This window comes from Mastigoproctus giganteus, chromosome 4 (assembly GCF_048544385.1).
Source record: "Mastigoproctus giganteus isolate SK-2022 chromosome 4, ASM4854438v1, whole genome shotgun sequence".
Classification (NCBI taxonomy): Eukaryota; Metazoa; Arthropoda; class Arachnida; order Uropygi; family Thelyphonidae; genus Mastigoproctus; species Mastigoproctus giganteus.
The window spans coordinates 142,712,583-142,739,771 of NC_143578.1; the positions used below are offsets into that span (position 1 = coordinate 142,712,583).

The window sequence follows — 27,189 nt, forward strand, 5'->3', positions numbered from 1 at the left end:
GCATTCTGTATTGTGCTCCCTTTACTCCGGCATGGGGGGGGGAGATGGGTTCCCATTCTCCCCTGCTGCCCCCCTATTTCCCCTAATAGGCCTTATCTCAACTGATATTTCTGGGGCCACCTTCCCTATCATCTCCATACTTCTATCTATTTCCGCCAGTCTTCTTCCCTACACAAACCATTGCGCTTACTCATAATCTAAATTAAACTTAACTTAGCCACCTGTCGAAACGCACTGATCAATATCTAATCAGGAAATAAACCATGTAATTATTTACCTGTGCATTTGTAGTGATGTAATTTCCCTGCCCACATCCCTTTTCTCCCATTGGCAACCACACCACGTTGCATTCTCAAGGTTGAATAAATATCACTATGTAATTATTTACCTGCATTTACATAGGTCACTTAGGAAAAGGCCTTTTGCTTCCGGTTTCATAATGTGTAAGGAATATTGTTGCATCCGTAAGAGCAGGACTAAATATTTAACTAAACTATTTACAAACATACAAACTATATCAGGTCCCATCATCAGCTGACATTACAATGAAACATTAAATGATGCCAGGTGTGGTGATGTATTGGACAGTGAAGCTGAAGCATGTGCACGAGGTTGGTGAACATTATGGAGGCAGTTGTCTTTCAATGGAAGACAACAACGTAATAATTTACCTGAGCATTTGTAGTGACGTACTTGCCCCGCCCTCTTCTCCCACTGACTTGAATAAATATCACTAGGAGGAAAAGTTTTTTAATATATATATATGTTCTAGATATGATAGAATATGGTAGAGTAAAAATATATCGGATTAGCAATGAGGTAGCAGGTTGAGTGAGATAAGGTGAAGTCTGAGAACGACCTGTGCGTAAAAAGTGCCCAAGTAATGTGCAAAGGCCAATGCCGACACTGTGGTAAAACCTAGACGTACAATATATAATATAAGATGAGAGTAAAACAAAATGAGATAAAACGTAAAGCAAAAAGAGATAAAAGTAGTAATGGTATTAATGTAAATTGAAATATGATAGAGCAAAATTATAAAATAATAAGGCAAAATTATAAAATGTGTTAATTATGGGTTAGTAGATATATTGAAAGGGACTTTATCTAGGGCTAAGCCTCTCAATATATCACCCCATAATTAACGTAGCTATCTGTTTCTGTTGTCAACTGCCTGCATAACTAGGTTCGAATATATCCAAGACATTAACAACCTTAAGTTATCTATAATGTTAAAATTTAGAAATAATTCTTTGCCTAATACGGATATATATATATATTTTTTGGAATTAAACAAGGAGTTACCTTTTATTCAGTCCATAGGATTTCTTCTTTCCCAAATCTCCTTATACAAATAAATTACGAAATGATACTTAAAACAAAATTACATGACTAAAATAATTTAAAACTCAATGTATTTCTCACTATTGACACACGGACAGTCCAACACCCCACCCTGACCACAGAAATATTAAACCCACCCATGCAACCTTTAGTGAAGGAAAACATTTTGCCATAAACGCGAAATTACAATACGAATAAAATGCTATTAAAATAAGATAAAAGTATGATAAAACCATGCAATTAAAAATTCCTCACTGGAATACTAATAAAATACTATTAAAATACGATGAGACAAAATAATTAAAAGATTCCACCCTTAAGTGGACTAAAACCTTTTTGACTATTGTCATTTCACAGGGTAGAATGAAACTAACGAAACAGGGGTATGTTGGGAATCTTATAAATAGGAGATTAGTCTTTGGTACGCATGCGTTTGAAATCCACGAATCAGATATGAGAAATGGACGACAAACGTTAATAGATTTTTTTGTATTTTGATTTCTAAAGTCTTGGCAATCAATAACTTAGTATAATTATGTTGAATACTTAAAATTTTGGCTTCATTAAACAGGAATGTATGGTTTTCATTTATCGCATGGAATGCTAAAATTTTAAGTATTCAACCAAGAAGCCAAAATTTTAAGTCTGCACTGCTCAGAAAACTTCATGGCTGCCTGCACAATTATCCCTAGGTCCTTTTCATTCTCCACCACTGTCAGTGTAGTACCACACAGTCAATATGTTACTCTGGGGTTACTGCTTCCCATATGAAGTACTTTTACATTTGTCAATAATAAACTTCAGTTGCCACCTTTCAGCCCATCTGCTCAAATTTTCTAGATCCAGTTGCACCAGTCTACTGCCATTAGTGTCATTAACAACCCTGCCAACCTTCGTATTGTCCGCAAACTTGGATATTAAGCCTGAAATACAATTATCAATATCAATAATAAATACAGAAAACAACAGTGGACTCAACACTAAACACTGGGGGGACTCACTGCTCTTGGTGCACTAATAACATTAGTTCACAAAGAGCAGTGTCCATTGATTACCACTCTCTGTCTTCTCTCACTCAACCATCCCTTTATCCATAGCAGCAATTTGCCTCCAATGCCATACTGCTCCAATTTGTGCAGGCTTCTTCCATGTGCAACAGTATCAAAAACCTTTCTAAGATCCAAATATATGATATCAAAATTATTCTTTGCATCCAGTTCCCTTGTGACCACATCATAGTATCCAATCAAGTTGGTCAGACAAGACTTCTCCTTAACAAACCCATGATATGGCCGAGCTATAACTGAAGTTGTGTCTAGATGATCCTGCAGTGCTTCTTTAAGCAATGCCTTCATTAATTTCCCTGGAACAGAAGTTAAACTAACAGGTCTGTAATTACCTGTCGCACTTTGATCCTCCTTTGTGAATTGTGTTCACATTTGTACATCTGCAGTCCAAGGAAGCTCTCATAATTATGGCTAAGGGTTTGCTTACTTCCTTTGCTGCCTCCTTTAATATAACTGGATAGATCCCATCCACCCCAGGTGCCTTTCTTATGTTTATCTTCCACAATTTCTCCTCCACTCTGCTCTCAGTTATTACAAAATCATCTAGCTCACTGTCAGTGTGTAATTTGCCTCTGGCATTCCCCTCCCCGAATAACTCCTAATGTGTTAATGTACAGGTAGTTCCCGACTTTACAAGTTAATTCCTTCCTAATGCACACTCTTAGAGTGAAAACTCGTAAAGTGGGAACTTATTTCCCCTAGACATAATGTTAAAAACAGGGGTTATGTTCTCAACAATGAAATTAGTTAGCTAATTAGATTATGTTTAAACAATGATTGATTTATTCAAAGAAATGAAAACATAGACTGTAAAATCAAGCAAATTATAATAATAAAGAAATTATTTACGACTCACAAACGTTAAAGAATGTTTATTCTTCATCATTGTCGACTAAATGCACACTTGTTGATTTGTTGCACAAGGAGTAGTCTTCTTCAGAAATGTTTCAAGAAGCGTTTGTTTCCAAGATAATCTTCTCTTTTATTTATAAATTTCACTATCGCATGCATAAGCATTTTTAACGGCACACACAAATTACAACTAACACGATTCACACAGAGTAACAAGTTTATGAAGCTTAAAAAAAAAAAAAAAAAGAATGAAGAGAAGGTTCTGAAAATTTATTTATGTTTTTATATGATAGAAGATTTCAGTAAAGGGGAAACACATTTCATCATAATAAAGCAAAACCCACACAATTCTAGCAATCGGTATTTTTGCAAATGCAATAACATCGAGTTTACTACTCGTTTATAATTGCTTGCATGAACAGAAAAGCCCAATAAACTAGAGAGTGCAAATTGTTTTTATTGTTTTATGGTCGCGACTTCCAGAAATGTGCTTTAGAAAAATATCAAAAAGGCATTTAATATTGATTCTTATAACAGAACATATGATAACGATGAAAGTGTAGTGCATTTTAATGATTTGAATTAGTAACTAATACAATTTACAAACCACGCTCATGACCTTTTAGATGGCTTTAAGGTCATGTTTGTGACGTTAAAAATGACATTTTAAAGAGTTACACAGCGAAAATTTTAACTTCCGGGTCTTGAAACGAATTACCAAAAATACAATGTGTTATTGGGTTCACATTACAATATTTTCACGATACGATGGCGTCTCTGGAACTGATTAATATTGTAAATCGGTGTACACGGTATCACACAGCTACACACGTGGTTTGGAATGCGGTATTTATGAATGTTTAACATTAATTTTTTTGTAATTAATGTTCATATTTTCGATTTTGTTGATACTTGGGGGAAAAAAAAAAAAAAAAAAAAAAACTCGTAAACTCGGGAACTGTCTGTAGAGGCAAAATACTTATTTAGTTTGTTAGCTACCTGAGCAGGATCATCAACAGTTGAACCATTGATATCAAGTGGATCAATCTGATTCATCCCCTTCCTCCTAGAGTTTACATAAGTAAAGAATGCTTTGCTGTTTTCCTTTGCATCCTTTGCTAAAGATTTCTCGTAATCTGCCTTTGCCTGCCTAACCTCCTTTGTGATTTGGTTACAGGCCAGCTTATATCTCTCACAGGCTTCCGTGTCACCTGTTAATTTGTATCTATCCCATGCATTTTTCTTCTCTGCGATGTCTCATTAATTCATTTGACATCCATTTAGGCCTAAATCTTTAACAATATTTCTTAGTTGGTATGAAAAGCGTAGTAGCTTCCAAGATTAATTCTTTGAATGCTTCCCATTTTGAATTTGCTGTTGGTAACATCAATAGTTGGTCTCACCGTATAGAATTTAAATACTGTTTCAGATCACCATAGTCACCTTTACGAAAGCAAAAACCCTTCCCTTCATCCCCCCCCCCCCCCCGATGGTAGTTACCTCTTTGAGTAAATCCCACTTCAGCACACTGTGATCACTTCCACCTAGTGGTTATTTTATTTTCAGATTCTTGCAAGAATCCACCACACAAGTATACATGCACTTGTTCCTCTTCTTAGCTACCTTAACATAGCCCATGTATTTACTTGTTCCGCAATGTCTCCAGCAGTCTCTGGAATCCCCTACACCATGTTTTCCAGGGTGTTGCTCATTTCAATAGAAGTGCAAGAATCACTTTTACCTCTAGCAGGGGCTACAGTTAATCTATTAGTCCGTGTACCCCCCCCTCCAAGTCATGATTACGATTCAATTTGAAATAAAATTTCAACTTCAATACAAAAATATAACCTAAATTTATATTCCAATACAGTTATAACACTATATACAGTGAAACTTCCCTTTAACGGACAGCCATGGGGAACGAAAATGTGTCCGTTAGAGAGAAGTGTCCGCTAACAAGTCTGAGGGAGAAAAAAAAAAAAAAAAGAAAGAAAGAAAAATCGTTAAACGTTTAATGTAAAATTAAATTAAAATATATACAGATTTTGAACAATATTTTTGTAAATAATATACAATTACATACACAAGAAATAAAGAAAAATCGTTAAATGTTTAGTGTAAAATTAAATTAAAATATATACAGATTTTGAACAATACTTTTGTGAATAATATACAATTACATACACAAGAGATAAAGAAAAATCGTTAAACGTTTAATGTAAAATTAAATTAAATTATATACAGATTTTGCACAATATTTTTGTAAATAATATACATACAATTGTGCTATGCATATTATGACTTTATCTTAAGAAAAATACATACAGTAATCACTTATTTTCTTCTGCACCTTCTTCCGGCTGATAATTTTATTTTCAACATTTGTTTGGAGTGAAGAAACCATCGAAAGTCCTTCTTCGGCGGCGAAAAACATTTTTAAACGATTGATTTGTATGAGCGCTTCTATTTTCATCGGTGGTTCGTCGTTAATATGTTCTTCGACAGAATGACCTCCTTCCATTTCTTCATCCTCATGAAGAACATCTTGAAAAATATCGATGATAATATCGTTGATATCTAGAGCACCATCTTCTGTAGTGAGATTTGAGTCTATACCATTGTAGCCAGGGTCACTTGAAGCGGAAGTATCGTACATTATCAATAGATGTTGAAGTTATTGTTCTTAGTGCTCCACATTGCTGTTCACAACTTCAATTTTTGCGTTTGAGAAGCCAGACTTTACAAAACAGTTCACGACAGTTTGTTTTCTAATTGCGTTTACTGAAGAGGAAACTCATTGAATCGCATCTAGGATGCTGATTTTCTTTGCAAGGTCACTCACACATGTTACATCGTTCATGTTTGCAATGAGATGTCTTAAAACACGTTTTCTGTGGTGAAGTTTAAAATTTTTTATTATCCCTTGATCCAAGGGCTGACACTCTGCAGATGTGTTTGGTGGCAGAAAAATGATTTGAATGTTGGACAATTCAATGTGCGGGTGAGATGCAGCATTATCCATGAAAAGAATAATTTTTCTGTTTTGACGAATCATGTTTTGGTTAAAGTGACTTATCCATTGGCTCATGATATCTCGTGTCATCCACGCTTTTTTATTAGACTTCCAGTCAACATCCAAAAGATTCAACTTTATGCCCTTGAAACAACGAGGATTTTGTGGGTTTCCTATAACAAGAGGTCGTTCAAAGTCTCCCAGCATATTTGTACACAATAGTACAGTCAAGCGTTACTTAGAAATTTTTCCGCCCTGGCACTTTTCGTTTTTAAGACATTGTTTTTTCAGGAAGAGCTTTAAAAAAACAACCCTGTTTCGTCATAGTTGTAAATATCCTTAGCTTCAAAATCACGACATAAATCTTCCAATTTGACGGTCCACTCTGTTACAACCCCAGTATCAACAGATCCACCTTCACCACTTACGGTTTTCCAAGAAATTTTATGCCGAGTTTTGAACTTGTCTAGCCAGCCCACAGAAGCTTTGAACTCATTTACTCCCATAGATTTCGCAACCTCCAAAGTCTTTTCCCTAATAATAGGCCCATTAATGGGAATTTTTTTAGCACGTGTGCGCCAAATTTGAAGTCCAACAGTTTTCGGGAATGATTTTTGAACCTGATCATTTCTGTGTTGCCAAAATTGTTTGAGCAGTTCATTTTCTTTTTTTAGGATGTTGCTTACCTGCGTCTTCCCAACTTTGAATTTTGCAGCGAGATTGCGAATACTATTTTTTTACAGATCATACGCATTAATGAGTTCGACTTTATCTTTTAAAGTTAAATGTTTACGAGAAGACATTGTGCACTTCACACGACACTGAACAAAACTGAAACTGAAAAGACGAAAGGCCGACCATAATCCCCCCCCCCCCGGACACACTGAATTCATCAGAAGCTTTACACGTGCCTTAAAATTCTTGAAAAAGGGTTTAGAACTGCGACGTAAACCTTGATAAAATTCAGAGAATTGGAAATAGAAAATAAACACACAATTGAGGCAATACGTGGAAGAAACGTTCCTAGAAAAAGGGCCGTGAGCTCGCCCGCTCTCCATTATGGGGAGATCAAATTAAGTGCTAATTTAAACGAAACAGTGCAGATTGCCTGTCTGCGTCCGTTACAGAGAATGTCCGATAGACAGAAGCTGCAAACACGTTAAAACCAATGGAGGTGAGTTGGGGAATTTGAAAATGTCCATTGTAGGGAGATGTCCGTTAGGAGAAGTTTCACTGTATACATTTCAGTATAGAGTATTATCTCCGAGTTACATTACATGGCTTTCATATCTCCAGTCAAGTTATATGTATTTTGTTAAAAAAAGTACAATTTAATAAGATTAATCAATTTTACTGGTTAATTGATAATACTATACTAAGCTAACAGATTTCTAATACAATGCTATGTGTTTCACTACCTAGTTTTAAGTTAAACCTTATGCTGTCTAGTTCGGGATATACCGTATTTCCCCATGTATAAGATACTGCCATATATAAGACGCACCTTAAATTTGGAGCCTGAAATTTGAAAAACAATGTATTACATAAAGTTATTGAACTCAAGATTTATTCATCATAAAATTCATACAACTCCTCATCACTGTCAAAACTCCCATCCAATAGCTTGTCCTCATCTTTGTCTGATGACGAATTACTGTCTTCACATATTGCCTCATCCTCAGTTCCATCTTGGCATTTGAAATGCCACACTTCTTAAATGACTTGACAACGATCTCAATCTTGATATTAGCCCAGGATCTTTTCACCCAGGTACAAACTTCTCCTACAGTTGGTTTCTTCACTCTTCCTGCTGGTGTCAAATTGTCCCCAGAAAACTTCATCCACCGGTTCCATTCGTCTCTCATGGCAGCTTTGAAGGGTTTGTTAATGCTGACATCAAGTGGTTGGAGCTGGGATGTCAAGCCTCCAGGTATGACGGCAAATTTTGTTTTTTGCTCTGCAGCAATCTTCTTTGTGTTTTTCGTTATGTGTGCCCTGAACTGATCAAGCACCAATAGGGCAGGTTTGCGTAAGAGCCCACCTGGTCTCCTGCTCCAAACTTTCTCAAACCAGATCTTCATCCCATCCTGATCCATCCAACCCTTGTCACGAACGTGGACAATCACTCCTCGAGGAATGTCTTCTTTTGGCATTGTTTTGTGTTTTAAAATCAGCATAGGAGGCAGCTTGGTTCTGTCGGCACAACAAGCTAGAACAACTGTATAATACCTCTTTTCATGTCCGCTTGTCTTCACAGTTACAGTTTTCACCCCCTTTTTATCAACAGTTCTGTTACTTGGGACATCAAATTGAAGGGGGACTTCGTCCATATTTGCAATCTGTCCCAACTCAAACTGACGTGTCTTCCGACATTGAATGACAAAACGATGAAATTCAAGGACCTTCTGCTCACAGCTTTCAGGCATCTTTTGGGCAAGTCTGGTGCATGTATGCATGCTTAGTCCATTCAGTTTCATGAACCAGAAGTACTAAGTGTGTCCTCCTTTGAAAACAGTAACTTCTTTTTCATCAGTAATTCTTCTTGCCTCATGCTGAACCATCTTTGTGGACACAGGAATTCCAATTGCCCTTTGCTCTTCAATCCATATCTTCAATTCCCTCTCTAAATCAGGCCATTTTGCTGACTTGCCTCTCATGGCCTTCTTCTGACGTGGCGTTTTCAGTAGGATTTCTTCTTCCCGTAGCCAGTCTCGGATTGTTTTCTCAGTTGGAGGAGGACCAAACTTACGTTAAAACTGGATCACTTTTAACTTGAATTCAGCACTGCACGAAAATCTTTTCTGAGCCATTTCTGGGCAGAACGTGGCAAAGCGTAACCTAATATACCGGTAACAAGTGCGAAACAATGAGCGTAAAGACAACAAGCACGAAAAAGCGGGAAATGCAAGTAAAAAAATCTACAACCACTGTATAAGACGCACCCAGTTTTCAGACCCCAAATTTTTCGAAAAAGGGTGCGTCTTGTACATTGGGAAATATGATACGTTGTATCGTAAAACAATGGCGGCAAGTTACGAACGGTTAATTTACAGACACTAAGTAATTTCACGAAATGTCATTACCATCTTTCTGGTGATGAAGTATCTTGGCTCCTCATTTGGTTCATCTTGAGCTTTGTCAGCATTTCCTTCTTTCACTATTGCTGCCTGCAAGTCAATAAGTTCTTAGTTAGATAATTAGCATTAGCATTAGCAGAGGCATTTGATGCAAGAAAGCAAGCTTATGCAGCATCAGCCAAAAAAAAAAAAAAAAAAAAAAAAAAAAAAAGTAACATAAATAAATAAAAAATAACCACTTCCACTTCACCCCTCTGTTCGTTCGAAATACCTGTCCAGCCGAGCCTTAAACCCATTTAGGCTATCAACTTCCACGACAAGGGATGGAAGTCTGTTCCACCCACCAACCACCCGCTGGCTAAAGGCAAATTTCCGCACATCTATCCTACATCTGTCTTTCCTCAATTTGAATTTATGCCCTCTCAGGTGATTTTTCTGAGCTAGAGGAAGAATCCCATCAGCATTGAGCATGCTCAAACCATTCAAGGCTTTGTACACCTCTATCAGATCACCCCGCTGGTGCCTAGTTTCCAGACACTGTAATTTGCAAAACTTAAGCCTTTCTTCGTAAGAGAACCCCTTTGTCCCATTCACCAATCTAGTTGCCCTTCTCTGTACTCGTTCCAGCAGCTCTACATCCTTCCTGAAATGAGGCCTCCAGGCCTGTATACAGTACTCTAGGTGTGGCCTGACCATTGCCTTATACAAGGGAATAATCACCTCCTTATCCCTGCTAGAAAAATTTCTATATATCATTGACAATACACCATGAGCTACTCTTGCAGCTCGTCTGCACTGCTCAGAGAACTTCATATCTGCTGGAACCACCACCCCCAGGTCCCTTTCATTCTCCACCACCGTCAGTGTAGTACCACAGAGTTGATACGTTGCTCTGGGGTTGCTGTTTCCCATATGTAGTACTTTACATTTGTCAATGTTAAACTTCATTTGCCACCTCGAAGCCCATCTGCTCAACCCTTCCAAATCCTGTTGCAGCAGCATAGTGTCAGTAGTGTCCTTGACAACCCTGCCAACCTTTGTATCGTCTGCAAACTTGGACATTAAGCCTGATATACCATCATCAATATCATTTATAAATACAGAAAACAATAAAGGCCCCAATACTGAACCCTGAGGGACTCCACTAATAACATTAGTCCACGATGAGCAGTGTCCATTGATTACCACTCTCTGTCTTCTCCCCCTCAACCACCCCTTTATCCATAGCAGCAACTTGCCTCCAATGCCACACTGCTCCAATTTGTGCAGCAGTCTTCCATGTGCAACAGTATCAAAAGCCTTTCTAAGATCCAAGTATATAATATCAAAGTTATTCCCTGCATCCAGTTCTTTTGTGACTGCATCATAGTATCCAATCAAATTGGTCAGGCAAGACTTCCCCTTAACAAAACCATGCTGTGTCCTAGCTATAACTGAAGTCTTGTCTAGATGATCCTGCAGTGCTTCTTTCACCAGTGCCTCCATTAATTTTCCGGGAACAGAAGTTAATTCCTTCTCTTCTTTCTCTATTATAACTCCTCCACGTCTTTGGCATCAACTGAAGTAGCTCTGCAACCTTCACAATCTTATCTGTAACCTCTTCATAGGATTCGTCTTTTTCAAATCCTTCGAAGCCTTTTACGCGCCATGGGCATATTTTTTTACATACGCCATTTAAACAATTTTTAGTAATTTCTGCCCAGGCCTTATTAATGTTTAAGGTGGAGTGGTTAAAATCATAAGATTTCCAAGTCTCTTAACGAAAAATTTTTCTCATCATCTACTGCAGACAATGCCTGAGCAAATGTGTGTAAACAGTATGCTTTTAAATACAAAATAACACCCTGATTCCTGAGTGAAGTTGTGTTTCAACTTCACTCAGGGATCAGGCATGTTTTCGCATAGGATGTCCAGGAGCATCATCTAATAGGAGCAAAATCTTGAAAGGAACTTCGTTGTCTTTACAATAGTTTTCAACCTCGGGAATGAAGCAGCATTTAAATCAATCCTCAAAGAGAGATATTGTTATTTGCTCTCTGGTTCGATCGGAAATGCACGGGTAGGGTGGCTTTATTGATGCCCTTAAATGCACGAGCATTTCCAGAATGGTACACATCAGTGGATTTAATCTGTAATCTCTCGTTGCATTAGCCCTAAGCAAGAGCACGGCCCTATCTTTTGACGCCTTGAAACCTAGCGTTGTATTTTCCACTTTGGCAACGTATGTTTAATCATGCATTTTTCCCCAATATACAGAGCAGTCTCGTCAAAGTTAAAAATCTGCAGCATTGAATAGCTGCCTCTATCAATAATTTTTTCCAACCCAGCAAAAAATTTCTCTGTAGTTGCAGAATCAGCATTGGCAACTTCACCACATACTCTAACGTTGTGGAAACAGCGGCGATACTTGAAACTATTAAAACACCCATTGATTGGGATGAACTTGGGTTGGGTTTGCCGTACTCATCTTTAATATTTTTCAAAATACTTATTATTATTATTATCAGCCGTATGGTGCAAGGAAGCCTGCGGCTTATGCTGCACCAGCCAAAAATTCTGAATTACCCAGAGAGAGAGAGAGAGAGAGAGAGAGAGTAGAAAGGAACCACCAAGAAAGAGGAGAATGATGATATCCAGCTCAGGACCCTGGGTGTGCCAAGCCCATACTCACCAGATGTGAGCCCCTGGGGGTTGTTGCTTTTGCTTGAATGGTCATTAGACTCAGCGGTGCTCGCTTCTGAATCTGATTTTCCGTCCATATTATTAACAGCTGTTCCATCTTCGATATAGCATCTGAACACTGTTGATCTTATTTAAATGTGTTGATCCTTTGACACGTTCTTTTATACGTGCACTGTCCTTTAAAATAGTATTCACTGTTGAAGCATCCAGACCTAATTTCCTTGCAATACATGAAAGAATGTCCTACTTTGTACTTTTTAATTTTCATTTTCATTTCTAAATCAATTTTGTTTTGTTTCCTGGCACAAACACCACTTGCACTTTTCATTGGTCACTTTCCGTTCATCATTAACAGGAGAGACTGCTTCTACAGGGATAGGATACACTTAAATAGAGAGGGTGCAAGAATATTTGCTGATGCTATCGAGGCAGTGTTAGGTGGGTCGGAAAACTGCTAGATTGGGGGGATACAAGGACTAATACATTAATAGTAGCCACTGGCAGAGGTGAAAGTGATTCTTGCACTGCTTCTATTGGAATGTGTCGCAGCCTGGAAAATAAGATACAGAATATTTCAGAGACTGCTGGGAATCATTGGGGTACAAGTAAACACATGGGTTGTGTTAGGATAGCTAAGAATAGAAACAGGTGCATGCATACTTGCGTGTACACAAATGCTAAGAGTTTGGTAAATAAATTTGATGAATTTGAGGTACTGCTCAAAGCATCAAAGGTGGATATTGTTGGGATATCAGAGATGTGGTATCACACAGATATAAGGAATGCAAAACTGGAATTTGGGGAGTACAACGTCTACAGAAAGGATAGACAGGATAGGAAGGGAGGAGGGGTTATGCTATTAGTTAAGAAATACATAAAATCCAAGGAAGTAAAGCCAGTCGACATCGCTGGACAGTGCAGTGTCGAGTCAGTTTGGTGTGACATACATTGAGAGTAGGAGTTTGCTATAGGCCTAATGACTCTGATGAGTATAATAAGAAACTGTACAGAGAAATAGAGTGGGCCAGTAAATCAGAGAGTCTTATAATGGGGGATTTTAATTTCCCAGATATTGACTGGAAATTGTGGGTTGGTCACACACACACACTAGCAAGGCTTTTGTGCATTTTTTGGATGATTGTTTTCTACATCAGCATGTTTTTGAGGCAACTAGAGGGAGTAATACTCTTGATTTGATTATTAGTAGTGATTGCTCATGCATTAAGAATCTGCAGATAAATGAACCACTAGGTGGCAGTGATCACAGTGTGCTGAAGTGGGATTTACTTAAAGAGGTAACTACCATCAGGAGTAAAGGGAAGGGTTATTGCTTTCGTAAAGGCGACTACAATGGTCTGAGACAGTATTTAAATTCTATTACGTGGGACGAATTAAAGATGTTACCAACAGCAAATTGAAAATGGGAAGCATTCAAAGAACTTATCTTGGAAGCTACTAGGCTTTACATACCAACTAAGAAATATTGTTCAAGGTTTAGGACTAAATGGATGTCAGATGAACTAATGAGACACATGGCAGAGAAGAAAAATGCATGGGATACATATAAATTAACACATAGTAGTAGTAGTAGCGGCATGTGATGTAAGAAAGCAAATGTATGAGCTTATGCAGCATCAGCCAAAAAAAAAAAATCACATCATTTCCTCCAAATGCCTGTCCAGTTCCTTCTTAAATTTATTCAACCTATCAACTTCCACAACGACAGATGGAAGTTTGTTCCAGCAATTAACCACCTGCTGGCTAAATGCAAATTTCCGCACATCTATTCTACATCTGTATTTTCTTAATTTGAATTTATGCCCCCTTAGGTTCGTAATCCGAACAAGTGGAAGGATCCCATCAGAATTCAGCGTGCTCAACCCATTAAAGGCCTTATATACATCAATCAGATCACCGCGCAGGTGCCTAGTCTCCAGCCACTGCAATTTGCAGAACTTAAGCCTCTCTTGGTAAGAGGATTCCTTCATTCCCCTCACCAATCTTGTTGCCCTTCTCTGTACATGCTCAAGTATATCTACATCCTTCCTAAAATGAGGCCTCCAGACCTGTACACAGTACTCAAGGCGTGGCCTGACCATTGCCTTATACAGAGGGATAATCACCTCCTTTTCCCTGCTAGCAAAATTCCTATATGTCATCGACAAAGCCCCATGACCTGCCCTAGCCGCCTGTCTGCATTGCTCAGAAACGTGACAGAGAAGCCTATGATAGATATAAGCTGGTCTATAACCAAGTTACAAAGGAAGTTAGGCAGGCAAAGGCAGATTATGAGAAATATTTGGAAAGGAATGCAAAGAAAAACAGCAAAGAGTTCTTTAATTATGTAAACTCAAGAAGGAAGGGGATGAACCAGATTGGTCCACTTGATATCGATGGGTCAACTGTTAATGATCCTGCTCAGGTAGCTAGCAAACTAAATGAATATTTTTCATCAACATTCACACATGAGGAGTTATTCAGCGAGGGGAATGCCAGAGGTGTATTCAACTCTGGCAGTAAGCTAGAGAATCTTGTAATAACTGAGAGTAAAGTGGAGGAGAAATTGTTGAAGTTAAACCTAAGAAAGGCACCTGGGGTGGATGGGATCTATCCAGTTATATTAAAGGACGCAGCAAAGGAAGTAAGCAAACCCTTAGCCATAATTATAAGAGCTTCCTTGGACTCAGGGGAGGTACCAACAGACTGAAGATGTGCAAATGTGACCCCAATTCACAAAGGAGGATCAAAGGCCGACAAGTAATTATAGACCTGTGAGTTTAACTTCTGTTCCAGGAAAATTAATGGAGGCACTGGTTAAAGAAGCACTGCAGGATTATCTAGACGACTTCAGTTATAGCTCGGACAAAGCATGGTTTTGTTAAGGGGAAGTCTTGCCTGACCAATTTGATTGGATACTATGATGCAGTCACAAAAGAACTGGATGCAGGGAATAACTTTGATATTATATACTTGTATCTTAGAAAGGCTTTTGATACTGTTGCACAAAGAAGACTGCTGCAGAAATTGGAGCTATGGATAAAGGGGTGGCTGAGGGGGAGAAGACAGAGAGTGGTAATCAATGGACACCCATCATCGTGGACTAATGTTATTAGTGGAGTCCCTCAGGGTTCAGTGTTGCGTCCATTTCTGTTCTCTGTATAGGCTGGCCTCGATTAACGCGATTAATTCATCCCGCGAGCGTATCGTGCAAAATGGAAACGCGTTAATTGAATATAATAATCAATAGGAAAAATTATAATTGGTCCTTGACCTTCTGGAAGGTCCATAACGAATTTTAAAAATACCTTTTAAATAACTTTTAACAATGTAAAAGATAATGAAACTAATTATGGAATTAAATGTTTATTGCATAAAACAGTGGTTCCCAAACCGTGCGACGCGGAATATTTTCAATTTTCGAGGGAAACACAGCGATACTCAACACCTGTTGGACACCATGCGAACTACTAGCTAGAGGTAGTTCACAGTTTCACCATTTCTTATTAAGTTGTTTGGACCTAACTACTAAACGTAACTGTTATGTATTTCTTTTGGTCTGGGTGCACCTTGAAAAAATTACTGAGACACAAAGGGCGCCGTGAACCGAGAAGGTTTGGGAACCTCTGACATAAAATACACAATGAAGAAATGACTGTTGCGGAAATATTTGAACAGTGTTCATTTTCTCTTTTCATCAATCAATTTCCGATAGCCGACAACACCTGGGACCTGGAGAAATAAATATCGCAGAGAACCTCAAACCTTTTGTTTGAGATTGTATGCGATACGAAACATTTCATCAAGTTATTTTACCGTTATTTCTCCTTCGTGGTAACATTTTCATCTGGCTCATTTAAAAATTTGAATTTTTATGCAAGTGTGCATTAACTTTATTAGCAGGAGACAAACAAGTAACGCGTCTTCTTCCGATGGTTGATGGAACACACCGAGGCGGGCAGAAGACAAACATTTGTTTATTGACCATTCAACTCTCGGTAAGCTTAACGCGCGATTCAAATCTTTTTCAACTATCGCATAAAAAAAAAAGATCGCGTTAGCTGGAAACTTCCACTGTGTAAAGTGAAAAGTGGTTTAATTTTATACATTGCGTTAACTGAAAATTGTGTTAATCGAACTCGCGTTATGAGAGACCTGGCTGTATTTATAAATGATATTGATGATGGTATTTCAAGCTTAATGTCCAAGTTTGCAGACGATACAAAGGTTGGCAGGGTTGTCAAGGACACTACCGACACTATGATGCTGCAACAGGATCTGGAAAGGTTGAGCAGATGGGCCGAGAGGTGGCAAATGAATTTTAACATTGGCAAAAATAAAATACTACATATGGAAAAAGCAACCCCAGAGCAACGTATCAACTCTGTGGTACTACACTGACAGTGGTAGAGAATGAAAAGGACCTGGGGGTAATTGTGCAGGCACATATGAAGTTCTCTGAGCAGTGCAGACAGGCCGCAAGAGTAGCTCATGGTGTCTTGTTAATGATATACAGGAATTTTTCTAGCAGGTATAAGGAGGTGATTATTCCCTTGTATAAGGCAATGGTCAGGCCACACCTTGAGTACTGCATACAGGTCTGGAGGCCTCATTTCAAGAAGGATGTAGAGCTGCTGGAACAAGTACAGAGAAGGGCAACAAGATTAGTGAATGGAACAAAGGGTTATTGTTATGAAGAAAGGCTTAAGTATTGCAAATTACAGTGTCTGGAGACTAGGCACCAGCGAGGTGATCTGATAGAGGTGCATAAAGCCTTGAATGGTTTGAGCATGCTCAATACTGATGGGATTCTTCCTCTTTCTCAGAATAATCACCTGAGAAGGCATAAATTCAAATTGAGAAAAGACAGATGTAGGATAGATGGGTAGAAATTTGCCTTTAGCCAGTGGGTAGTTGGTTGGTGGAACAGACTTCCATCCCATGTTGTGGAAATTAATAGCCTAAAAAATTTAAGGCTCAGCTGGACAGGTATTTCGAACGAACGGAGGGTTGAAGTGGAAGTGGGTTTTTTTTTTTTTGCTGATGCTGCATAAGCTTGCTTTCTTGTGTCATATGCCTCCACTAATGCTAATGCAGACTAATGCTAATTCTAATACGTAAATAGAAATGAAGAGACGTTTCTGAAAATGTTTTTTATATGATTGAAGATATCAGGGAAGGGGAGCACATTTCACAGTAATAGTGCAAAAACCCACACAATTGCAAATGCAATAAGATCGAGTTTACTACGCATTTGTAATTAATTGCACTAACAGTAAAGCCCAATAAACCGGAAAGTGCAAATTGTTTTCAATGTTTTATGGTCGTGACTTCCAGAAATGTGCTTTAGTAAAATATCAGAAAGGCGTAAAAATTGATTTTTATAACGGGAACATATAATGATGAAAGGGTAATGCAATTTTCATTATAAATATGATATTTTAGAGAGATAAATAGTTTAGTAATACTGTATATCTAAATTTTCAACGAATTACTAAAAAAAAAAAGAAAAAAGTTATTGGGTTCAGATTATGATATTTTCGCGATACCGCAATTTATTCCTACGGGAGGCAAATACATTTCCACGATTTTGTGTGCACCGGCCGGCAAAAACTTATGTAAAGTCGCATTTCCGTAAATCGAAGATCCTGTATTTAAAATATGATAATTTTAATTTTAACACATGTCCCCAATTCAGTATTTATTATTATTATTATTTTTTTATGTGAACCCCAAACACGAGAGGTATTAGAACCTATAGTACTTAGTACCGTGCTTGGGTTGGAGGTTGAGAAGACGAAAGAAGATATTTGTTGACATTGGACTTGAACTTCTGTAGATTGTAATTTTCAGGAAATATATATGAAGGAAGGTTGTTCCAGAAAATGGCAGTTGAATGAATAAATGAGGAAGATGAAAAGTTGGTTCTGTGGGTTTGAAGTTGGACAGTAAATGGATGTTGGCTGGTGTCGGCACGTGTTCGGATTGTTTTGAAAGAGACAGCAGGAATTATAGAAGCCAATTCAGAAGAACAGTGCCCATGGAAGTATCTGTAGAAGAGGCATGCAGCAGAAACAGTACGCAGAAAGCGAGTGGAGAGACTCTGTTAGAGATGAATCATTAATTAACCTAACTGCCCTCTTCTGAATGGAATCAAGAAGCCTGAGAGAGGTTTTGGGGGCACACCCCAGATGTGGGAACAATATTCCATGGCAGGCCAGATTTGCGATTTATACAGAGTGAGCAGCTGTTTGGAAAAAAAGTAACGCCGAGAGTGAAAGAGAAAACCAAGTTTTTTAGATGCAGAGGAAGCAATATTTGTAATGTGCTTGTGCTAAAAGAGATTAGAAGTCAGGGTAATCCCCAAAAGAGATATATAATTTTGCCTAGAAATCGGAGTGTCACTAAAGATAAGCATAGGAACAGAAGAATCCTTTTTGCGAGATATAAGACAAGATAGTTTTAGAAGGGTTGAAATCAACTCAGTTGTCTTTGCCCCACTGGAGAATTACGTGAAGATCGGCATTTAAGGAATTGGTAGCAGATTTTCGAGAAGTTGAAGCTGATTGAGCAGGACAAGGTTTCTCAAAATGGAAAGTGGAATGCAATGTGCTATCATCGGTAAACCTATGGATAGGATTTCCAGTCAATGGAAGAAGGTCATTAATATACAAGAGGAAAAGAGTGGGGGAAAGAACTGAACCTTGGGGGACACCGGCATTAGTGGAGAAGTTAGAAGACAGAGAGCCATCTACCATCATCCTCAGTGAGCGATCAGAGAGAAAACTGGATAACCAATTACTAAAAACAGTTGGGAAACCATAAGATGGAAGCTTGTTTAGAAGACCTTTATGCCAAACACGATCGAAAGCCTTTGAGATGTCAAGAGCAACTACTGGTGTTTCACAGAACCTTTCCATTGAATTAGTCCATAAATGGGTAACATAAGCCAGAATATCACCAGTGGATCGACACTGACGGAATCCATACTGGCGATCGTTGATCAGCGGAAGGTTTCTAGGTAGTTTAAGAGTTGGCGGTTAATTGATTTCTCCATTAATTTAGAAAGAGTAGAAGTAATTGCAATGGGATGATAATTGGATGGGAGGGATTTATCACCCTTTTTAGGAACTGGCTGGATATAAGCAAATTTCTAAGCAGAAGGAAAAACACCTTTGGAATACGAAAGTGGAAAAAGGTGGCTAAGAATAGGAGTAAGTTCAGGAGAACAGGTTTTAAGAACAATAGTAAGAAATACCATCAGGACCTGGAGCTTTCTTAGCATAAAGATTCATCAAAATCCTTCTGAATATCCTTTTGACGGAAGACCACAGGAGGAATTGAATGGGGCGTGTTGGGAATAGTGGGAGATGTTTTACCAAGATCATTAATACATGAACTGGAAGAAAAATGGGATGCTCGCAGGTCAGCTTTATCTTTGGCTGAAGTGACAACAGAACCATCTGGTTTGGACAGAGGTGGGAGCAGAGATGGGCAAAAGTTGCGGCCAATAGCTTTGGCAAGAGACCAGAATGCTCGGCTACCATTAGGGCAAGAAGCAAGTTTTCTACTCTTAGCCTGTTCAAACTCCAGTTTGGACTGATTAATAACTACTTTATAATTGTTGCGAGCTTTGGTGTAGGCAGAAAATGAAACTGAAGAATTAGAAACAAGCAAGCCAATTACGATATGCAACATTTTTCTCTTGAACAGCCTTAGCACATTCATTGGAAAACCAAGGTTTAGATAAAGGACGAGATTTCAAAGTGGAGTGTGGAATAAAGGATTCCATTCCTGCAAGAATAATTTCACTGACACGATCTGAGCAAATGTTGACATCAGAAGTTTTGAAACAGCAATCCGACCAAGGAATAGCCATGAGGTAAAGGTTCCATTGGAGAAGAGACAATCACCAGGTTGTGATCTGAAGTGCCTAAAGGACCTCTCACTTCAACCGTGTACTTAGAAGGGCTGCCTGTGAGAAAAAGATCAAGCGTATTGGCTGTATGATTAGGATTGTCCGGTATTCTTGTAGTTAAATGAACAATCTGTGCTAGGTCATTAGTAATTGCAAAAGCCTCAGCATCTCGACCAGCTGGGTCGGTGTGACTAGAAAACTGAAGCTAGCTGGAGTTGTGAACATTAAAATCACCAAGGAAATTTACCTCACTGTTAGGAAAGTTGGACTGGAGAAAGTCAAGTTGCAAAGAGAGGAAGTCAAAGAGGTTCAAGTGATTAGTGGAGTTGGGAGAACAGTAGAAACAACAGATGAATTTGACACAATGAGGTAGAAAGATTTTAAGCCAGAGAAGATCAAAGAGAGGAGATTCCAAATTGCCAAGTCTCTGACAGGGAATATCAGAATGGACATATGCACAAGTACCACCTTTGAGGCGAAAGGAATCATACGGCGAATAATGTGGGCATCTGAGATGAGCAGTAGTTGAATCAACTGATAATTGAGATTCTGTCAGAAAAAGTACATGGGGTTTGGCAGACTGCAAGTGAAAATGGACATCGTTGAGATTAGAAATGAGACCATGTATATTTGTGAAATGAATTAGAAAGTCCTTGGGAGGTTTAGATCTTTTCGCAGATAAGCTTGCTCTATTAGTTTGACAATTCACGGTGTATTCAATAGTAAGAAAAAGTGCGTGGGACATGCTGTATGAAGTAATGAAATTTTTGGATATGGCGTACACGTGGTAAGAATATACCCAGATCCTTGACATAACGTGGCCTCGGACTCCCTCCAGTCACTATCTGGCAGAGTAGAGGTAACAAAATTATACACTATCTGATCCGGAATCCTCCTAGAGAGTTACCAATAGGTTCGGTCCGGTGTACTAACTAGCGGCGAGCCTGCAAACACCGTTTTAGAGCTGTACCCTCGAAATGTAAGGAATATTGGATCTCGCCACGATGTTAATCACAACCTAAAAAGTCATCAATCATACTGCATGATGGAGGAGATAGGGAAGGGTTGACTGGAACTTAGCTCTAGAGACTAAGCATGGGTTCCACCACTTCAAGCCTCCAATAAGCAAAGTGGTGGTATTTCACCGGTTGATGAGAGTCATCTACCACCTAGTACTGCCTGGTAACATAGAGGGGCGGCATTCCTATATGTGGTTTGGGTGCCACACGTCGACCCCTCCTTACGTTGGTTCACACCTGGGTGGTCACCCACTAGGTACTTGTGCATGGAGGTTATACCCAGGATTATTAATAGTCCCACCATCGTGAAGGTGCAAGTAGAGGATTTGGCTCTCACAGACAGTCCGGACTTCGCCGAAATTCGGTCCACTTGACTTGAGTGTCACCTGAATATCAGTTCCATTAGCGTTTTAGACTCCCAGGTAGCAAGTACAGCTTGTCTGGCATATCTGGGAGGATGTCTGTGACAACCTCAAGGGCCAAGGACAATTTACTTATTTTATAAATTACATCTTCACTTCAAGACAGCAGCAGTGTGCTAGAATAGTATGAAGTATACCCGAGTATACCTGTTAACAGGAATACTCGGGTATACTTCTTAACACTGCTAACACCTGTTAACACTGCTTCTACAGGGATGGGATACACTTAAATAGAAAAGGTGGAAGGATATATGCTGATGCTATCGAGGCAGTGTTAGGTGGGTCGGAAAACTGCTAGCTTGGGGGGATAGCTACTAGGCAGAGGTGAAAGTGATTCTTGCACTCTTTCTATTGGAATGAGCAGGAGCCTGGTAAACAAGATGCAGGATATTTCAGAGACTGCTGGGAGTCATTGTAGTACAAGTAAACATATGGGTTGTGTTAGGGTAGCTAAGAATAGGAACAGATGCATGTATATCTGCATGTACACCAATGCTAGGAGTTTGGTAAATAAATTTGATGAATTTGAGGTATTCCTAAAAACATCACAGGCAGATATTGTTGGGATATCAGAGACTTGGTGTCACACAGAAATAAGGAATGCAGAACTGGAATTTGGGGAGTACAACATCTACAGAAAAGATAGACAGGATAGGAAGGGAGGAGGGGTTATGCTATTAGATAAGAAACCCATAAAATCCAAGGAAGTGAAGCCAATCGACATTGCTGGACAGTGCAGTGTTGAGTCAGTTTTGTGTGACATAAACATTGGGAAATCAAAATTGAGAGTAGGAGTGTGCTATAGGCCTAATGACTCTGATAAGTATAATAAGAAACTGTACAGGGAAATTGAGTCGGCCAGTAAATCAGAGAGTCTTATAATGGGTGATTTTAATTTCCCAGATATTGACTGGAACTTGTGGGTTGGTCACTCACACACTAGCAAGGCTTTTGTGGATTTATTGGATGATTGTTTTCTACATCAGCATGTTCGGGAAGCAACTAGCCGGAGTAATACTCTTGATCTGATTATCAGTAGTGATTCTTCTTGCATTAAGAATCTGCAAATAAAGGAACCACTAGGTGGCAGTGCTAAAGTGGGATTTACTCAAAGAGGTAACTACCATCAGAGGTAAAGGGAAGGGTTTTTGCTTTCATAAAGGCAACTAAGATGGTCTGAGACAGTATTTAAATTCTATACACTGGGACGATCTGATGATGTTACCAACAGCAAATTCAAAATGGGAAGCATTCAAAGAACTTATCTTGGAAACTACTAGGCTTTACATACCAACTAAGAAATATTGTTCAAGGTTTAGGGCCTAAATGGATATCACATGAACTAATGAGACATATGGCAGAGAAGAAAAAATGCATGGAATACATATAAATTAACATGTGACACAGAAGCCTACGATAGATATAAGCTGATCTGTAACCAGGTTACAAAGGAGGTTAGGCAAGCGAAGGCAGATTACGAGAAATCTTTAGCAAAGGATGCAAAGAAAAACAGCAAAGAGTTCTTTACTTATGTAAACTCTAGAAGGAAGGGGATGAATCAGATTGGTCCACTTGATATCGATGGTTCAAATGTTGATGATCTAACATGAGGTATTCAGTGAGAGGAATGCCAGAGGTGTATTCAACTCTGGCAGTAAGCTAGAAAATATTGTAATAACTGAGAGTAAAGCGGAGGAGAAATTGTTGAAAATAAACACAAGATAGTTACCTGGGGTGGATGGGATCTATCCAGTTATATTAAAGGAGGCAGCAAAGGAAGTAAGCAAACACTTAGCCATAATTATGAGAGCTTCCTTGGACTCAGGGGCAGTACCCATAGACTGGAGATGTGCAAATGTGACCCCAATTCACAAAGGAGGATAAAGGCTGACACAAGTAATTATAGACCTGTGAGTTTAACTTCTGTTCCAGGAAAATTAATGGAGGCACTGGTTAAAGAAGCACTACAATATCATCTGGACAAGACTTCAGTTATAGCTCAGACACAGCATGTTTTTGTTAAGGGAAAGTCTTGCGTGAGCAATTTGATTGGATACTATGATGCAGTCACAAAAGAACTGGATGCAGGGAATAACTTAGATATTATTTATTTGGATCTTAGAAAGGCTTTTGATACTATTGCACATGGAAGAAGGCTTTTAGTTCATCCCACAGTGCCAGTTCTGCTTACCAAAAGTGGCCCACTGGGCACTCACATCCTTTCGTACGGGCTTCGATTCAAGCAAGCCCGATTTCTCACCCATTTAAAATTTGAGAATAGGTTGAGGTCGCTTCGGCCCCAACCTATTTTCAAACAATTGGAGGTAAATTTCTGCTATGGATAAAGGGATTGTTGAGGGGGAGAAGACAGAGAGTGGTAATCAATGGACACTGCTCATTGTGGACTAATGTTATTAGTGCAGTCCCTCAGGGTTCAGTGTTGGGTCCATTATTGTTTTCTGTATTTATAAATGATATTGATGATGGTATATCAAGTTTAATGTCTAAGTTTGCAGACGATACAAGTGTTGGCAGGGTTGTTAAGGACACTACTGATGCTATGCTGCTGCAACAGGATCTGGAAAGGTTGAGCAGATGGGCTGAGAGGTGGCAAATTAAGTTTAACATTGACAAATGTTAAGTACTACATATGGGAAACAGCAACCCCAGAGCAATGTATCAGCTCTGTGATACTTACACTGACAGTGGTAGAGAATGAAAAGGACCTGGGGGTAATTGTGCAGGCAGATATAAAAGTTCTCTGAGCAGTGCAGCCAGCCTTCAAGAGTAGCTCATGGCGTCTTGTGAATGATATACAGGAATTTTTCTAGCAGGGATAAGGAGGTGATTATTCCCTTGTATAAGGCAATGGTCAGGCCATACCTTTAGTACTGTATACAGAGCGTAGGTGTCTGGAGGCCTCATTTCAAGAAGGATGTAGAGCTGCTGGAACGAGTACAGAGAAGGGCAACAAGATTAGTGAATGGAACAAAGGGTTTCTCTTACAAAGAAAGGCTTAAGTTTTGCAAATTACAGTGTCTGGAGACTAGGCACCGGTGAGGTGATCTGATAGAGGTGTATAAAGCCTTGAATGGTTTGAGAAGCTGAATGCCAATGGGATTCTTCCTTTTACTCAGGATAATCACCTGAGAGGGCATAAATGCAGATTGAGGAAAGACAGATGTAGGATAGATGTGAGAAATTTGCCTTTAGCCAGAGGGTAGTTGGTTGATGGAACAGACTTCCATCCCTTGTTGTGGAAGTTGATAGCCTAAATAAGTTTAAGGCTCAGTTGGACAGGTATTTCAAACGAACAGAGGGGTGAAGTGGAAGTGGTTATTTTATTATTTTTTTTTTTCGGCTGATGCTGCATAAGCTTGCTTTCTTGCATCATATGACTCTGCTAATGCTAATACCTGTTGATTCTCATACATCCAAGTGTTATTAATATAAAGAATATATTACTGAGAAAATGTTATCAGAAAATACTCTTTTTAAAGAAAATTACTTACCTCACAATGTAATGCAACTTTTCCTGCATATCTCTTGCCAAAAATGCATTCCATATCATTTTCAGTGTATGTACTTATATCCTTTCCTTTCAATTTTTGACAACTACACAAAAAAGAAGCAACAAAAAAAAAAAAAAAAAAAAACCCACAGAAATTAATTTCTGAGTTCTATGTTATTATGTATACAAAACTGAATATACGGAAGGATGTAAGCATGAGATACATATCCAACATGAAATTTACACCTGAACTTTTAAACAGCTTGAAGAGAATGCAAAATAAGATAAATGGAAATTTTATGAAGGTATAGGATAAAGTTGCAGTGTGAAGCACATAGGTTGCCAAGCCTATGTGCTTCACACTTTGATTAAGATAAGTGTAATAAAAGTAACAGGAGCAGTAGCGGATTAAGGTCGGTTGAGGCCCCGGGCGCAGAATAAAATATTGGGCCCCTTAAAAAAAAAAGAGAGAGACAGGGAAAATAAAAATACATGTTTGCCATTTTTTTAAATAAATAAAAAATATTATGTACTATTAATGTTTTATTTCCAATAAAATTTGAATATAATATATGTATAATATAATTAATAATAGCATAATAATAATCACAAAGTTTTGAACTAATAGTTGAACATATTACTTCAACTAATTTGTTGGGGTTTTGCGTGGGCCCTTCAGAAGTCGGGGCCCAGGGCACGCGCCCGGTGCGCCCGCCGTTAAATCCGCCTCTGAGCAGGAGAGATGAAGCAGGAAGTAAATAGAAAAGAACAGAATAGGAAAACATTTCTACTGAAAAATTAAAAGTAAATAGATAATAAAATAAAATAAATCAAGCATGAATTGATTGATTTAATGCTTAGGTGAACAAGGTCCAAAATCTATCATGATTCACTTAACGTAAGAAAAGACCGCATGCATGCAAGTATTATTCAATGCTGAGATGAACCAAGTTCACAGCTGCATCAAACTATGGTAGATGACAGTAGTTCACATCTCCTCTGAAAAATATAAACTCTATGCCAGAGCTGTAGTGAACCAAGTCCACACCATGTGTTTGTTGCTTTTATTCACTGTTCTGTTGTGCTAATTTTCTTTGGACAATTATGGTAATTTTGATTATTAAACTTTTTCACTGTTCTTTTAATGTTATGACAGATCCGGATTTGTCATTTGAAAGTAGTGAGAAATATATACCTTCCAGTAATAAAGACTCTTTCGGTAATGTTAAATGTGGAAAGTTAATCTTATATTTTGGCTCTCTTTAACGCAATTAATGTTACATCTTCATTATTATTTTGATTTCAATTACATTTTCATTTCAACAGAAATTAAATTAGTGGAAGACATCAAAAACATTATCAATTCAAAGACAAGCTGAGTTATCTCCATGCATATCAGCTGATGTACAGGGTGGCCATAATTAAAGTATCCCTATTTGGATCTCTCTGTAGCTCTAAAGTAATAAGCGGAATGCCACCAAAATTAGTAAGTAGTAGTGGCATGTGATGCAGGAAAGCATGTGTATGAGCTTATGCAGCATCAGCCAAAAAAAAAAAAACACACAATTCCCTCCAAATGTCTGTCCAGTTCCTCCTTAAATTTATTCAACCTATCAACTTTTTAGGTTCGTAATCTGAACGTGGAAGGATCCCATCAGAATTCAGCGTGCTCAACCCATTCAAGGCCTTATATACGTCAATCAGATCACTGCGCAGGTGCCTAGTCTCCAGCCACTGCAATTTGCAGAACTTAAGCCCCTTTTGGTAAGAGGATCCCCCCTTTGTGAATTGGGGATACATTTGCATATCTACAGTCCGTGGGAACCTCCCCTGAGTCCAAGGATGCTCTCATAATTATGTCTAAAGGTTTGCTTAGTTGCTTTGCCGCCTCCTTTAATATAACTGGATAGATCCCATCCACCGCAGGTGCTTTTCTTATGTTTAACTTCAACAATTTCTCCTCCACTTTGCTCTCAGTTATTACAAAATCATTAAGTATCCTGCTACAATTTGATAACCTTCTGCCATTTTCAAACCTTAATAATTCCTCGTGTATGAATGTAGATGCAAAATACTCATTCAGTTTGTTTGCTATCTGAGCAAGATCATCAACAGTCGAACCATCGATGTCAAGTGGACCAATCAGATTCATCCCCTTCCTTTTAGAGTTTATAAAAGTAAAGAAATCCTTGCTGTTTTTCTTAGCATCTTTTGCTAAGGATTTCTCGTAATCTGCCTTCGCCTGCCTAACCTCCTTTGTGACCTGATTACAGTCCAGCTTATATCT

At 38.6% G+C, this 27,189-nt stretch overlaps 1 protein-coding gene across 1 annotated transcript in view; it reads right to left on the reverse strand.

Annotated features, from left to right (window-relative positions):
* Positions 1-27,189, reverse strand: part of LOC150087104 (uncharacterized) — a 367,036-nt gene that overhangs the window by 156,872 nt on the left and 182,975 nt on the right. Inside the window, exons 4-5 of the mRNA XM_090372376.1 lie at positions 24,904-25,006; positions 9,360-9,443 (exon numbers count right to left, since the gene is read on the reverse strand). Of these exons, the coding sequence (XP_090228502.1) occupies positions 9,360-9,443; positions 24,904-25,006 (187 nt within the window). The remainder of the gene's footprint in view (positions 1-9,359; positions 9,444-24,903; positions 25,007-27,189) is intronic.